This window comes from Meleagris gallopavo, chromosome 3 (genome assembly GCF_905368555.1).
Source record: "Meleagris gallopavo chromosome 3, MGAL_WU_HG_1.1, whole genome shotgun sequence".
NCBI lineage: Eukaryota > Metazoa > Chordata > Aves > Galliformes > Phasianidae > Meleagris > Meleagris gallopavo.
Genome location: NC_139406.1, coordinates 90,107,443 through 90,124,427, shown reverse-complemented (window position 1 = coordinate 90,124,427; position 16,985 = coordinate 90,107,443). Strand labels below are relative to the sequence as shown.

General features: G+C 36.1%; 1 protein-coding gene across 4 annotated transcripts in view; it reads left to right on the top strand.

Moving 5' to 3' along the window:
• TRAPPC9 (trafficking protein particle complex subunit 9) overlaps positions 1–16,985 on the top strand; it is a 467,199-nt gene that overhangs the window by 37,343 nt on the left and 412,871 nt on the right. For all 4 annotated transcript variants that reach the window (XM_085221735.1, XM_085221734.1, XM_085221737.1 and 1 more), the window contains 3 exons: positions 7,162–7,288; positions 10,761–10,906; positions 14,329–14,414. In XM_085221735.1, coding sequence (XP_085077861.1) covers positions 7,162–7,288; positions 10,761–10,906; positions 14,329–14,414 — 359 coding nt within the window. The remainder of the gene's footprint in view (positions 1–7,161; positions 7,289–10,760; positions 10,907–14,328; positions 14,415–16,985) is intronic.

The window sequence follows — 16,985 nt, the reverse complement described above, 5'->3', positions numbered from 1 at the left end:
TGTGATAATCTATTCATGAAAGTGGGTCTTAGTCACCAAGATCTCTGGATGGCATAGATTAATTTTATTTTCCTGTTGTATTTGCTCTTTTTCATGTCAAACTGCGAAGTTTACTAGTTTCTACTGTAATTTAGAGATTTATTTTGCTTGATTTCTCAAAGAAATAGGATTCGTATTATATGCTGTCTACCAGTGCCTTTATGTTTTTTTCCTTTAAGAGTAGCCATTCAGACAAAACATGATGTGGACAACAGATCAGAGATGTCGAGTTTGTTCCAGTTTCATAACTTGTTTATACACATAAAAGCTAAATGCTAACAGTGCCTCAAGAGACAAAGGCAAAAAGACCATTAGATCTAACTTTGGTATGTTGACATCCAGTTGGCCAGTCAACTTGCATGTGATTCCTGTATATCTCATGTCCTATTGAATAGAGGTAGGAGACTGAAATGTAGCTGTTCAGGGCAGTGTGAAACCACAGGTGTGTGCTGAAATGCATTGCAGTAGAGAATATTGGAATGAAAGCATAGGATTCATTGGGTTGCTCTGAAAGCAATTTTCACTTCACTTGGAACATTACCTTTTTGGGATAGCAGAGTGGTGTACTGAATATGCAGCTAAACCATTGCTGTCCACTTGCCTCTATCCCCAAGTAGAATTTGAGAGAGTGCTTGAAAGATCACGAAGACCTTTGCATATAACCTAGTGATTAACTTCAAGGTAAAAACAGTTTGTAGTGGTTACAGTCTGAGTATTCACTTTCTTCTCCAGCTTTTGTGAGGTTCTTGAAGTATTTTGTGCACTTTCAGAAGTCCTTTTTTCTTTGAAGGATCAGCAGTGCCTTGGCAGCAGGGTGGTGCAGGATATCTCCCCAGCAGCAAACACTGACTTTGTCTATTCTAGTTGGAAGATAGCTCATCAAGCAATTTTCAATTTTGTGAAGGGAAAAATCTGTCTTTATGGGTGCAGAAATTACCATTTCTCTTTCATTTTCTACTGTCAGACTGTCTGTCTTCTGCCTTGTTACTAGCAATTTGTCAGGGAGATGTCTGACACTTCGTTCCTAAGAGAACTGGGTAGGCCAGCTGGCTGCCACTTTGTGGGGCTGACTGCTGCATGAGGTCTCCTCTGACTTCTTCCTGAAATGCCATGTGCTGTTTTCATTGGGAAAGGAAAAGCTCAGCCAGCACAAAGAATCCTGGGTATGAGTTTTTTTGTTAAACCTTCCATTCGGAGTTTATCACCAGGGGATATTTTGGAGTCAGAAGGCTTTTAGCTATTTGTTTTCCTACTTTCTTCTGTAATATTTTAGTGAGTTGCAGAAAATCATTTGTCTTCCAGTTGGCAGATCATACATAAACTGTTCTCTTTCTTTGTTCTGCCTTGCTGTAGGTTATTTTGCAGGGGACAGATTAACTTCATCAATACAAGATCAACCAAGGATCCAATACTATATTTTTAATACTTGATTCAATTTTAGTGGGTAATGACTGTGACTAAGTACAGATGTTCTACATTTCTTCAAGTGTAACAGCATTAAGGCATACAATTAAAACAATTGTATTGTACAATTTTTCTGTTATCTGCCAAGGCATGAAATGCTGTTTGTATGATATGGTTAAATTGTGATTACCAAAGTGCTTAAAAATGTTCATATATAACTGACCTCCTTTCCTGCCCTGTTGAGATTTTTTTTGTGAAATACTGTGAAATGTTGCTTCACATTATTGTGAAACAAGCAGAAAGACTTCCTTCACATTCAGTGGCTTTCAGTCACAAACGGTATCTAACTGTGCAACTGAAGCTTCCAGTTTTTTGTGTTCTCATATTAGCAAAAGACTCAGATCTCAGATACTCCATCCACGTGGGGCCTCATGAGGTCAGGGTGGAGGGACAGTCACCTCCATTGCCCTGCTGGCCACCCCTCTTCTGATGCAGCCCAGAATACTGTTGGTTTTCCAGGCTGCAAGCACACACTGATGTCTCAGTTCTTCATCAGCCATCATCTTTGTCACTGATGAAGATCTTAAAGAGTACCAACCTTAAGGCAGACCTCTGTGGGACACCACTTGCCACCAACCCTCTGAAAAGTCCACCCTTCAAATCCAATTCTCCAATTCAGTGATAAGGATGTGGTGGGGGACCGTGTCAGAGGCCTTGCAGAAGTCCAGGTAGATGACATCAGTTTAATTCCCTTTGTTCTCAGATGCTGTCACTCCACCACAGAAGGCCACTAGATTGGTCAGGCACAAACTTCCCTTGGTGAAGCTGTGCTGTGCAACTTTATTTCAGTGCAGCTATTTTATGATACTGATCATAAGTGAATCTGGAGAGAAACTGGAGAAAAAAAATTGTGAGAAATGAGAAAAGTCCAGATGAAAAAATAAACATATTCAGAGGATAATTCACAGGTGAATGGACCAAGTGTCTTTTGCTTTCCTGCTGGCAAGGATGAAAATATTAGATGGCAAAAAACTCTGAAGAGTAACCATTTTCCATCCCTTCCTTCAAAAGAGAAAGGTAAATACCAATGATATCTGTCTCTTTACGCCACAGATAGTCATCTAAAATATGGATCAGGAGACAGTAGTTGAAAAAAAAGTCTTTCCAGAAAGTTGGTGTAGTTTCTGGTTGTGTCAAAATACAGTGACAGTGAGGCAGATGCTTGAAAAAAAAAATCAGAGCTATTTCAAAAATAGCAGTCTGTGGTGGGTTATGACAACTACAAGGCTTTGATGCAAATTGGGTTAAAAGAGAAGTTTTTATCATTCCTTCAAACCTCTGAGGTCAGGTGGCAGAAGCATCAGTCAAGGGAGAGAGACTTCAACATCTGCTTTCAGAAGTGGCTGTCGGGAAAGATTGTGTAGCTCTTGTTCTTTTACATCGTGGATGCTTCTTGGTATGTCCTGTTGATGTAGATTGTTTTTGCATCTCAGCTGAGATGCAGTGCAAAGTGAAAAGCAATAATACTGTTGGCTTGTCAACAGCTTGTTATAAACTGCACTTCATACAGTATCAGCGTAGGAAAATGTCTTGTTTTAGCCTTGCCTGTGCAGAAAGCATGCTGAGTTTCTAGTGTGAAATAAAAAATGTGACTCTGAAATCTGTAAACAAATTCCTTTTGCAAGTGTTGCTTTGAATGACAGTGTTTCACACTAGGAAATAAAAGCCAGTTCTTCAGAGTGGCAGATCTCTGGTCTCATGCAGAATTAAGTGCATGCTGAGGCAGTGTCTTTGGTTGCTGTGATGCTTTCCATCCCAGTAGACTCTACAGGTGTTACATGCTCTTCCTCTTATAAAAATCATAGAATCACAGAATGGCCTGGGTTGAAAAGGACCACAATGATCGTCGAGTTTCAACCCCCCTGCTACGTGCAGGGTCACCAACCCGCAGACCAGGCTGCCCAGAGCCACATCCAGCCTGGCCTTGAATGCCTCCAGGGATGGGGCATCCACAGCCTCCTTGGGCAACCTGTTCCAGTGTGTCACCACCCTCTGTGTGAAAAACTTCCTCCTAATATCTAACCTAAACCTCCCCTGTCTCAGTTTAAGACAAAAGACAAATAACATCCTGACTGTTAGAGCCTGAAATTTTTATGCAAGTACTCTCTCTTGAACTGCTGCATATCTTGGCTCTGTGATGCTGGTTGGAGTGTCTGGATATGCCTGAGATGTATTTTCTGGAACATTTCCTATACCTGACTAAAATGTGCTGAGTGGCTAAAGACAGTTCAGTGGAAGCAGTGCAATTTAACTGTTGTGTGCATTAGTTTCATAACAAAGGCAATTGCAATCAATGTTTATGCGCTTAGAAAGTGTGTATTCCTGGCCTTACAAGCCTATGAATGCCAGATTGATATGGGCAACACAGGCTTCAGTGAAAAACATATGTTGTGTACCAGAAAATACGTGTAGCCATCAGTGTGCTACAGTGATAGATTAGTCAGAGGAATCATGCAAGATGCATCCTGAAGAATTGAGTTTATGAGAAAGAAAACACATGTATGCGGTGTTAGCAGTAGCATTTCAAATGCAGCATTGCATTACTTGGTCTGACAGACATTAAAATAAAATTAAGTGGTATAGGAAACAGAAAAACACATGCCTTAAAAGTGTTAAAGGGGATGCTATGCTTACTTCTCACCAGGCTTTATGAGTCTGTATTAAAAATCTTTGGATGAAGTAATATCCTGAACCTTTAAATTGCTGACTGTGTGCTAGAGATCAACTTTTTCACAGTAGCACCTTTTCTACAAACAGATAAACCTACCTGGACCAGGAACAGTTTAACGTGAAAGGAGAAAATAACGTGCTTCTCCCATTCATATTTTCACAGATGGTAAAAATGGTCTGTTGTCCCATCAGCTTGTGTTGTTTCATTTTTGAAGGTGCTGTTTCTAGTTACGGCAATCTGTTGTGATTATAGGTTATGAGAAATAGCAGGCAGGCAAAATGAAGCGAGTTAAGTGTATTTCTTACCAGCTGTATACTGCTAAGGAACTGTCCCCTGGTTTATATTGTGAAAGTAATTTTATAATTTTGTAGTTTCTGACAATTCATATTGGACAGGAACAGCCATATTCTTCTCTGACTTAAATCACCACACTGTTTTTATTCCAGTGTTATAACTGGATCTGCATCCTTATGCAGGAACAAATGACTGGCTTATAATGTTGCATTATTATTAAATATTTGTAAATTTCTCAGCTCGCATTGAAATGAATAGTTAGGTCTTGCCACATTATGTAGACTCAGGATGTCAGTTGTTCTCTGAAAGTTCGTGCTCTTTAAATGCAGTCCTCTTTTATCTTTTAGAGGAAAAGAATAAGAGTGAGCGAATCCTTCCTATGATGTCAGTGGTGTATCTGGCTCCTCCTGGAAGAAGTTGCTCTGATTTTTGCTATAAACAAGGAGAGAAGTGCTAATAACTTGGGAGGAAAATGAGTTGCTGATGGCCAGGAAGCAGCAACAATTGTCTGAAATAACAGACTAGTGAAAATACTCCTTTTACAGCGCTTCTGATGGTCATGCAGACCAACTTAAGCCAAAACTTTTACTGGCTGTGCTTTTATTCAACTGTGTTTTGAAAACCTTCAGAGACAGATTCCACAGGCCTTCTGGACAGCCCCTCTGGTGGTCAGTTTCCTCCAGATCTTTCTTTTCATCAGGCAACTCTACCCGTCCACATAGACCTTGCCTCAGAGCCCTAACTGTGCTGACCTTTCTATGCTGCTCCTTCAGTTTTTCCACACTTGCCTTGAACTGGGAAATGCAAAACTAGACTCCATATTGTAGCCATGGCCTGATCTGTGCTGCAGAGAAGAATGTAATAGCTTCCTTTGGTTTCCTGACTAACCCCTTGCTCGTGTAGCCCAATGCGTTTTTATACAGCAGAAAAAAAAAAAAAATAGCAGAAGAGAAGGCAAAGTGAATCTGAGGAGATAGCTGCTCTGACCTCTGATCTGCAAGTCCAGGGATTCATGGAATTATCCATTATCCATGGATATCCCTACTGATACTCCATATTTTCTTTTGAAAAGATTGTAGAGTGGACAGGATATAGTAACCTAGTTGAAGCTTGTATGTAGTAAATATTACTGGTGATAACATTCAAACTATGCTTAATTACCTCTATATGCGCTTCTGCATCTTGGAATCTCCAGGAAGTCTTTCAGTTTGTTCATGAAGGCACAATGTGGTCCTTGTAGTGTTACAGATAAAATGATGCTCTATTTGAAAGAAGCTTGCTGATAATTTCACTTTATCCATTTTCAATTTGTATTGAGCTCATCAGTTGAAATTTTAAACTTTAAAGCAGATTCTTACTAGATCAAATGTAGTTTCTGAATGAATCTGTTTTGGGTCATTCCATGAAGACTACTACAGCTGGCAAACAGCTAATTACCTGGAAATGATTAAGAGACAATGTTTTAATGGAGCTAATTATAATAATTTGATAATAGCACAGGAGAAAACAGCAGGTAGTTCTAGAGAAATCATGTTACTTTATCACTGAAATTTAATATCTAAACAGTAATTATATGTAAGCCTTTGGCCAAACTCTTCTTATAAGTATATGTAAACTTTTTTTTTTTTTCCCACTGTTTTATATGAAATTCATTGCTGGTTTTTCACATCAGTGTAAACAAACAGTATCTTTTTTTTTTTTAATAGCCTTTCTAAGGAATTTTTTTGGAAAAGAGCATCTGCTATCACTCCTCTCTTTCGTGTTTTGATTATCTTTGTGTATTTAGATCTCGGAAGCAATTTCTTGAAGCTATTTAGTTACTGCATAGTTATTTTTATTGATGACACATGTACAGAAGAATGTTCATTGTACTTTAAACTCTTACAGGTGTAAGAGTATTCACATCCTCCCATCTAAACATAAGCTTTGAGGTTTATTTCTGTTTGGTGAGACTCCAGTCTCATCAGAGAACAACAATTTGGTATTCAAGCCATATATAACCCATTTTTTTCTGGAGACACAATTGTTTGAATTGTTGGAACTGACAATTGGTGAAAATTCAGAGCCATGAAGATGAAATTAATAATGTATGTTTGCTTGAATGTTCTTGTATTTTAAGCAAAACAAAAGAAAAAATTTCATACTGGTTGTTAACATTTAGCAGCATAGCATAATTATTTTAAGAAGTAGGTAGTTTTAATGCAAGATAGCCTCAAAATTCATTGGTTTCTTTTCTGGCATTGATACTGTTCTATGTGTTGTTTAGGACAAGGCTTGTTCACATAACATTGATGTTGTAAATAACCTTCATGTGCCTGATGCCGTTTGCTCTGGATATTTAGATTTGTAAGTTCAGTTTTAGAAATTGTTATCTTGCCAATGAAAGAAAAAACTAATCAAAATAGGTATAAGATGTCAGCTTTAAAAATTATAAAAAGGTACATAAAACTTTTGTTACTATTTTGTTGTTCAATCTTGGTTACTGAAGACCACTTATTTAGTTTTGTTTTATGCACTTAAGGATTTTGGTGCATAACGTTAAATATTCTCATACAATAGTTGGTTCCACTACAGTGACCTTGTAAAAGTCCAAAAAGGCAAGTAAAGCTTCAGATCATAATTTCATCTTAAACTTTAGTTGTATATATGTTGCAAGTGTTTCTTACTCTTATTTTCAATTAACTTGTTTCTAGAAAAGAAAGATGTAACACAGAGCTTGGAAAGCTACACAGCAAAATGCCCTGGCACAATGGAATTCATCACTCTTCCAGATGGTTTGAAGTTACCTCCTGTTCCATTCACCAAATTGCCTATTGTGAGGTAGGACTCTAAATGCAATCTTTAATTTTTCCACAGTACCTGTCAAATTTTAAAGGATACTGGAAGGATGTAGTCTTCTCAGTTTATTTAAGCTGTTCACGATAACATGAAAAAATGTCAAAATGTCAAATTGTTTTGAGAAGTTCTTGGGCAAAAATAGAGCCTTTGAGCAGAAAATACTTTTTGTGGTCTTTAGAGTCAGAAAGAGAGGATTTTTTAAAATAAAACTGTCATTCAGGAGTTTCTGATACAATCTAAGAAAAGTGTTTTATAATTGCAGTTGAGATTTAAGTTAGATCATCAGGTCACTCCAATGACTAATACATTTTTTAGATTAAAGCCTAGTGTAAAGTCTTTGAGAGAGACGCAGAGATGGAATAACTGCAGTTTGGCATGAAATTAAAAGGCTAAAAGAAAATCTGTGTCATGAATGGTGTTTGGTAATTGCCATTCAGAAAAAAAATATATTGGAAGTTATTGAAAAGAGTATTCGCAGACATTTCATTTCTCTGTGGGATGTCATCAGCCATAAATAAAACAAAATGAAATGTTCTGGTATCACAAGAAGATAATAAAATGTATAACCAAAGAGCAAAAACAATATTTACTTTCAGATTACCTTCAGTCTCTAAAATGACATAAATGCTTTATTCTATGAGCATTTTTTGATTCTATGGCTACTTTCACTATTCTAACTTCTCTAATTTTTCACTGAAGACAAAGACCTTGTTTAACTGTATGTAGTACATTAAATGCAATAGGTTTGTTCTCACTAGCAGTTTGTTGTGCAAAATGTGCTCTCTTAAGGTACAGATTAGACTAGAGCATAGGCTTGAGATTGAACATAGGTAGCAGACAAACCAGCAGTGTCCTGAACCGTGTTTTGTCCCATATTGGGACCAAGTGCACTGGTTAGCCACCTGGGTCACCCCATGTGACTCATGTGTATTCCTGGGGGAAAGATGCAGATCTTGGAGATCTTCCAGCATTGTTTTATTTACAATTGGCATTTCGTTGTCTAGTAGTTATTAATGCATTTCATGTGTCATACTAATTTTGGATACAGATGTCTTAATTAAAATACAGTTGAACACTGAACTATCTTAGTGAGGCCAGGATGCAGTAGCGTTATTACGTTTTTCTCCCCTGTACCCATGAAGCAAGTGAGGAGATTTGGCTTGGCGAAGTCTTTATAGTTAATTATTCATGGTATGTAGTATTTAATGCCTGTAGCTGCCCTTTAAGTGTTTACTCCTGATACTTCATATAATCTGTTTCTCTTTTTTTTTTTCTGCTATATTTTTTAACTTGGTCTATTATTGACAATTATTAAGTATTATTTTTATGTGTTTTCTAGCCTTTTGGCATTTCAAATATTGTAGTGTAATCTGAAAGGCTCTTTGAGCTTTTAATTGTTTGTCTGAAGCTCTAGAAATTGAAAGCACATGGGAAAGTATTTCAGTATGGCATACTATGAAAAGCCCTAGTATTTTATCAAATACAAAATGGAAGAATTAATTGTCTTTCTATTCTAATAGATGCAGCATTTACTAGAGTTAAGTAGAGTTTAAAAGTATTTTCGTTTCTCTTCTAAGCAAGTTTGTTTTTAATCAAAACAGCTTTTTTATTTCCCTAATAAAAGATTTTGTTCTTCCAAGTTAGGAATTACAGAACAGTTGCAATACCATAAGTGCCACTCTGCTTAACTCAGTAGGGCTGGGACCAGGACTAGTAAATATACTTAATCAAGCTTTTCACACAAAGGAATTTTAAAAGATAATGTTTCCTAACAAGTAGTTGAAGATCTTCCCTTCCACGGCTATGCATTAAGATTTAGGAAAAAAAAAAAAGCGTATCCAACGCTATTTATTTAATAGTGATGGATGAGCCAAAGCACTTGCTATTGAGGACATAATATCCCTTTTATTAGCACTTCCTCAATTTTTTAGTGTTAATTTCCTCAAATATGTATCACTCACATGTTTTGCTTAAATCTGCATTCTAATTTGTACTCAGATCCAATCAAAAGAGGGATTGTATTTTGTTCAGAGTATTCTGGAATCTGTCATAGCCTCTCTTTTTGCATTTGACTGTGATGCTGTCACAGTTATCAACAGATAATGAATGGATGTGATGTATTTCTTGTACAAAACACTTTTCATATTCTCTTGTAACTTCTTATCAAATGTTCTATATCACAGAGGTGACTTGTCTTTATAATACTCCTCTTACAGCATCATTATTTTTCAGTAATAGCACATTATCTTGAATGGTTTGGGTGATTTTTAAAACAAATGGCTTTCTTGTATGTATGCACTTTTTATTAGTGGGAATATTGGTTTATTTGGTTGATAAAACTGTTCTTCATTGTGCTGAGCTTCTACATTGTGCTGACGTGATTTTCATGTTCTGTGTGATAGTTTATTATTTTGAAATTTAGTATAATTCTGTAACTGTGGTGAGTGAGTGACTCGATTTCTATCAGGTAAATGTTGCAAAATTATTCTGTCATTTAAGGGAACACCTTCTTTTTGAGGTGAAAATGCTTGATTTTAAGTTAAGGAAGGCAGGTTTCTTTTTTTCTTCCTCCAGTGCTTGTCATGATATTTGATGAACTATATAAAAACATGAAAATTTAATCATGTACTTTGTACATGTAACATCTACAGCCTCTTTGTAGAATTCCTAAAGAATTTCAGTGAAATAAGTTTTATAGATCAGTAATAGGGAAAGAGGAGAAGTCTTTAGTTAATCTTTGAACAGGTTGGGGTTTTCTGGTATTCTTGCATTTGGCTCCTCAGCTACCTTTTGAAGTCTCTGAGGGTTTTGGTTGGTCTCTCATCATCATCATCATATCTAGGTGCATACATAATCAAACTTAAAGTATAGAAATATATTTTTTTAAGTTTAGTACTGGCAAGGCTTTTGAGCATTTTAATTCATGGTTGTCCATGTCACTGTGGTGGGATGCGTGTGGCAATTAGCAAAAAATAAAGGTTTTTCTATTAATTTATTTTTTTTTCCGATCAGCAATGGAAGACCAATGGTTTCCTTGCTTTGTATCACAGGAATTTTGGTCCAACAAAAGATGGTTTAATGAATCAGTCCTTTCTTGTCAGTTTGTAATTGCTTTATGATCTTTAAATGAGACCTCTCCAATTCCTGTGACATTTCCTTCCTTCCAGATGCAATTTTATGTACTTAAACTGTTTTATTCACTTTGAAGAAGTTCTTTATTTGTGTTACATTGTCCAGTGAAATTTTGTCTGGCTTTGGCTTGGCTTTGTTAAATATTTGGTTGCTTTCTGGAATTTCAATGTTCCTATAATCCAGTTCTCACTTATCTTGGAAACTAACAGCTGAGTTTCAAATCCCTTGCTAGTTTTGCATTTGATGCTTTCTCTAGAAGATGTTTTTCCTTTGGTATTTGCTTTTAACATGACCTTCTATAAAAGTTATTTTTACTTAACAGATCTGTGAAGCTCTTGAACCTTCCCACCAGTCTCCGACCTCACAAAATTAAAAGTCTACTTGGTCAGAATGTGTCAACCAAAAGCCCCTTCATATATTCTCCCATTATTGCTCATAGTCGTGGGGAAGAGCGAACTAAGAAAATAGGTAAGAATGTTTTCCAATATTTCACGTTATTTTGTTAAATTGGAAATTCTATCTTGATCAGGGATAGCAAACCTGAATTTCTTCTGAATTAATCAGTTTTTTAGCCTGACATTCCAAAAAGTAAAAGTTTTTTCTTCCCAGTGACTTTTGAACCTGTGGAAGAGTTCAGCTAGGTGAGAAGTGGGAAGAAAGTCACATAGCTGATCAGATTCATTTTCAGAGGAGCGGGTGCTCCTCAGTACACAAACTTTGTACTACCTGGAAGTTTGGATGGACGTGGTAACAAAGTGTGACTTTGCTGCAGTACTAATTTGATTTCAAAAGATGGCTAATAAAGGAATTAAAAAGATGTAGATCCGATGCTATCTCCTAGAATATTTATTTGGAAAATATTTCTTTACATCTTATTTCTTTGTTTCTCTTAATTTATGATGTTATATTTCTTTCATTTAAATAAAATCCTATTGCCAGTCTTAACATACAGTTGTTTTATGCAGTATTCCTGTTCCCTCAGGGATTCAAAGGGGAATCTCCATTTTTTGGTGGCAGTGCAAGTTGGTACCACAGGAGTTTTAAATTATACAGTTTCTCCTTTTAGTTAGCTTGTTTAATATAAGAAGAGCTGAGCTACTTGTGATGCTTTTTAAAGCTTTTGTCTTTTGAAGTACATAGCCAGCACATTTACTTTTAAAACCTCTAATGTTTGGTTGAAAAATTTTGCAAAGAAAGGAATGTACAAAACAAAACCATAGTACCATTATAACAAGGAAGAATCTTTGAAGATAACATGGTTGTTTTTTTTAACATGTATTTGATCTACTTTAATTAGAAATAACAATAATAAATGGTCTGTGTTTTTATTATGGAAACCAAAAGGGAAACAGAGCTCTTCAGAAAAGTCTTATGTTTTCAGCTTTTAAGCTTTCAACGTGATAAGCTTTTCTAATTGAAAACAATGAATTGGATTATTTTATTCTGTTTAAATTGATTTAATGTGTGCTAGTCATGAGAAATAAACCTCATCGTTTAGGACACAAAGGGATTTTTGTTATAAAGTCCTGATAGTCTAAGTAGTGCTGCTGGTAGTATAATACAGCTCTATTAGAAAGTCTTGCAAGTAATCTCTCATATCTACATGCAGATGATGTAAGTACAGATCTTAACCTTGCACCATATAACTGGATTTTACCTTTCCTTTCAAAAGCTTTTCCTCCAGGGCAGCAATTTTATAGCACTGTCCTGCTCTGTTTTATGTAGATCTTGTGGGAAGCAAACTGTAGGGAGCAAGTGAGGACTCTTGGTGCTGATGGTTTCTGAGTGAATGAGTTGACACAACGTGTAGTACTTGTTTTCCTGAAAATAAATGTCAATAGTTTTGTTGGGGAGGTAGCTTAGGGAGTATTTGACAGTGAGAAATTGGTCAAAGCTGCAAAAATATAAGAAATGAGCCCAGGATCTTATTCTCTTTGGGAGAAAATAGATTAAAGCATAAGAGTTCTAATGATTTTGTTTGTTTTGAGTAAAACTTAGAAAGTAATTACTTTTCAGTGTGTTTTTTTTTTTTTTTTTTCCTCAGTGATTTACATTTTCAGAGTTCCTTTATGTGGTTGCCTTGCATGCATTTTTCAAAAAAGGAATTCTGATCCTCTGGTAGTTCTTCTAATCTGGAAATTACTGTAATTTGCAAGGGCTAAAATGCCCACTTCAGTTCATTGTTAACCATAATGGGGGTTCAGTGCTTAAATAGCTTTGAAACTGTGTGACAGCCCTCAAGAGAAGCTACCAGTTCTTTTGGGGACTGCAGAGTGCAGAAGACTTTGGACACTAATGAATTTATTAGAAATAAAACAGCACAGACAACAACTACAAAACATCCCATGCAAATGTGCATTTGAACATATAGTTTTAATCTACTGTTTTACTTCCCTGATTTCACAGTAATATAAGCTGTTAATATCTCAGAATGTATGCTGTTAATTTCTAGTAGTGTTAATTGGACTTAAACATTTGCATTAAGCACATCTCCCTTGAGCTCTCTAACACTGCTTGCAAAATGTAATCAGATAGTGATTGTGAATGTGCTGTTAGAGTGCAGATGGTTTTAATTGTGAGTTACAGTCTTAATAATCCTGTTTTTTTACAGAACATTTTCTAATATCCTAGAAAAAAGAGCGTTAATAATGTGTTAAAATCACTGTGTAAACTAGTTAAAAGTTAATCTGCATGCATTATAGATTAGATTATGGTCATGATTTATTTAATCTATTTAATGATTATTTTAAAATCACCTTTTGTTTATTTGGACTGTAGGTCCTTACCTTGTATGGCAAATGTCACATTCAGTATAAAATCTGAATGTAGAGTGCACGTGGTTATGGTGAGAAATCCAGGAAGCAGAAAGGAGCGCCACATGGGCTGAAAAGATTATGGAGCTGTGGTGCCAAATAACCCTTTGTGCATGGAGTAGCCCACCAGAAATGGTTTATGTGCCACAGACCTCCCTTTCTTAAATTCCTTACCTCTTAAATGCAACCAAAAACTCCAAAATTTGACACTTAGTGTGGTGAATTGTCCTTAAAGCTTGAACTCTGTAACTTATGGCAGGGTAGGTCAAGAAATAAGCTGCCCTTGCCGTTTCTACTTACTGGTCACGAGTCTTTCCTAAATATATCCAGAAATTAAACTTAGTATCTTCTGTTATTGCTTAAGTCTACCTTTTGTAACCATTAATCAATCAATAAATAATCAGCAATATTATAATATTAAAATTAAAAAAATATTTCTTTCGTGTCATCTTCCCCTCCCACAGCATTTCTCAAACTTCTTATTGTGTTCTGTGGGAAATCAGTAGGAAGAAAATGGAGGTGGCATCTTGCTGGTGAGCAGATGCTTTCTTCTTAATTTAGAACGATCTTTAATTTACTCCATATTGTTAAATATGTATAGGTGAAGATTTTTTTCCATGATTTTCCATATCCTTTTTTCCTTTGGTGTTTATTCCCTATCCGGTTGCTTTTTGACTGAGCCTTGATACAAGGTAATGCCTACTTTGGGCCCACCACCCAGTATGGAAGTCCTGAAACTTTCAAATGGTTACCATTAAGGAAGTGTTTAAGTACTCTTTTGAAATGGTGCCGGAGTTAATTTTGCCAAAGTAATGTTGGCACAATGTGTTGTTGGGCTCTGGAGCACTACTAGCATTAATATAATAAGCCTTTAATGAACGCTTCCAGTCCTTTAACGCATTGCTTTGCAGCTTGTATCTATTGGTACTTGAGTAGGACTTGGGCTATGCAGATCATAGAGAAGTGTTAATGTCAAAAATAAAGATAATGTAACACTCTGACAGCTCAGCTGCTGCTCATTTTTATAACACTACGAATAGGCAATTCCTGCATTAATTCTGTACTCATTTCGTGTAGACTTCCAGTGGGTCCAGGGAGATGTGTGTGAAGTTCAGTTGATGGTGTACAACCCTATGCCTTTTGAGCTCCGAGTAGAAAACATGGTATGTATCTTCAAAAAAAATTTTCTAACTTCTTCACTAGGTTAGAATTTTAATACCGTTTTATACAAATCAAATAGTTTAAAATCTGTTTTAGTCAGTATAGCGTCAGTTTAACAGTGCAGCAGTGTAAGTTCTCTCACATTTTTGCAGTGGTGATGAGGTACTGAATTGAAATGTCTGCTATTTGGAGAGTTAAAATGCTTTACTGCTACTGACCTGTGAATCAATTCTGTATCTTTCTGAATTGATTCAAACTCATGCTAACTAATTTATTTATGCTGGTTTTCAAGTAATAATAATATTCTAAAACCTAATAATTAGTGTATTCTTCCTCCTGTTACTTGTTTTTATCCTAGCTTTACAAATTCCCACGTTGACCACATTTTTGCAAAAAATGAGGAGTGAAAATAACTCGTTCTGAGAAACTTTGATTTATAATGGATGCTTCAGTGTATGGATATGCTATTCCCAAGCATATATGTTATTTGCAACCACTGGATGCTAAATTGATGAGATGGAATTGGGGGAAAATAAGGCTAAAACACCAGAGAAGAGTCTCAGGTTAGAAGGTTCAAGCCCAAGCTCTCTACTGAAACTCAGTGGATTTTTTTTTTCCTTATTGCAATTAACAGGACTTTTTAAGGTTATTATCTCTTAAAAGGTTAAGCATCCTTTAATTGCAAAGCCACCTTAGTCTCCAGTCACTCCTAATCCAGTGTTATCCTTAGTTGAATACTTCCACCTTTTCCCCAATATTTAATATTAATATCCTTTAAATAATAATAATAATATCCTTTAAAAAAGGAGTCCCGACTCTCACAACCCACAAAGTAAGTAAAGCTATGTCAGTAAATTAGGGTGTATTTATATGCTCAGGATTTTTTTCTTTTTTTTTTAATTGATAGTTGTACTGCAGTGGCTAGTCAAACAATTAGACCTAAATTACAGGTAATATGCCACATATGATATTTTTTCCACAGGAAATGAGCACAGCCAAGAAAACAGTTTTAAACTGGAAAGAGGTAGATTGGACTAGGTATCAAGAGGAAAGGTTGTAGTTTCTTTCTTGGAAGCTAACATACTCGGTTCCTTCAGCAGCATTTTGTCTTATGCTTACAGAGGTATTCCAAAATGTTAGGAATGAATAGAAAAAGTAATGGTAAATGTGTGCATGAAAAAGGACTCCACGTAAAAATTATTTTAAGAACGTTTTGATTTATCGTCTGTCTTGTGTAAGTAATGATGAAATTATATATTCAAAATCTTTTTGGATAAATTCTTAATGAGGAAATTTCTTGTAAGTGGCTGCATACGCTACAGAATTTGGAATACAGTTATTTATACGAGTGTGCACTTCATCCATTCACTGTGAAAATTAATTGTAATATTATGAAAACTACAAGCTAGATAGTTATCTTCTGAATTAATACTGCATTTCAGTTTCATTGGTAAGCACCGGAGGAAGTAGAAATGCAGACTAGATACAAATAATTGAAGTGATTAACATAGTTCTTTAGTCAGTGTTCTAAAAATAGAGTGCTTTGAGAAAATCTGCTGTGCACTAATGTTGTCTAATTGATAGAAATGAGTTGATTTTGCTTCATTTGTGCGGGATCAGGAATGTAGGCAGCAAATGAGGACAGCAATTACTCCTCTCAATTCAGTGTTTGAGAGACAATGTCTTCAGCACCAAATGTTGAGCTCCCTGCTTAGCAGCAATACATATGGACTGGTGTCAGTGCAGCAGCATAGGACGAGAACTGCATCTGTTCAGTCTGAAGAAGAGAGGAGTAGTGGGTAATTCCTGTTGCTGTCCTTCCCAGTTGGGAAACTGCGATGAAAACAGAGCGGGACTCTTCTCAGAGGTGCACAGCATAATTTCCCATGTTGCAGCAATGGGAAATTTTCCTAATAGAAAAATTCTATTTTGCCAATGTCTCAGTGGCCATACAATAGAAGGAGGTTTCTGAGAGGGAATAACGGATCACCGTCTTCAGAAATCTTCAAAACTTGAGTGGATAGGACAGTGAAAAAACCTATACTGATATGAAATTCGTTTCTGTTTGGAGCCATGGATTGGGCAAGAGGACCTCTGACATTTCTATCCAGTCTGACTTGTTTTGATTTTTTGATGTTGTTTGTGGGTTTACTAGTGTGTGGAAATAGTTATTACTTGATCACAAGAATGAAATTCTTCTGGTTTTATTTTAATAATTCAGAACGTTTAATATTTTAAAAAGTTTTATTTTATTATTAATGTGTGCTCATGTCTGCAGTCCCCGTGCCTTCTTGTTGTCTGATTTCTTGTAATTTTCATGTTCTTTCACATTATTTAGCCTCAGAATCATATCCTTTTCATTTAGTGTCAGTTTTAGCTTGTCTGGCCCACAACCTTTTCCTTCTTTCTGACTCAGCACCTTACCTGTGCAGTATGACTACTCATTCAACCTTGTTTCCAATGACTGACAGTGCTTTGAAATCTCCATTGCGTGATGTCCTTTGTTTCCCTTTGTCATGGTTCAATTCTTCATCATTGCGCAACTGTCTTGAAATCTATAGTCACACTCTATT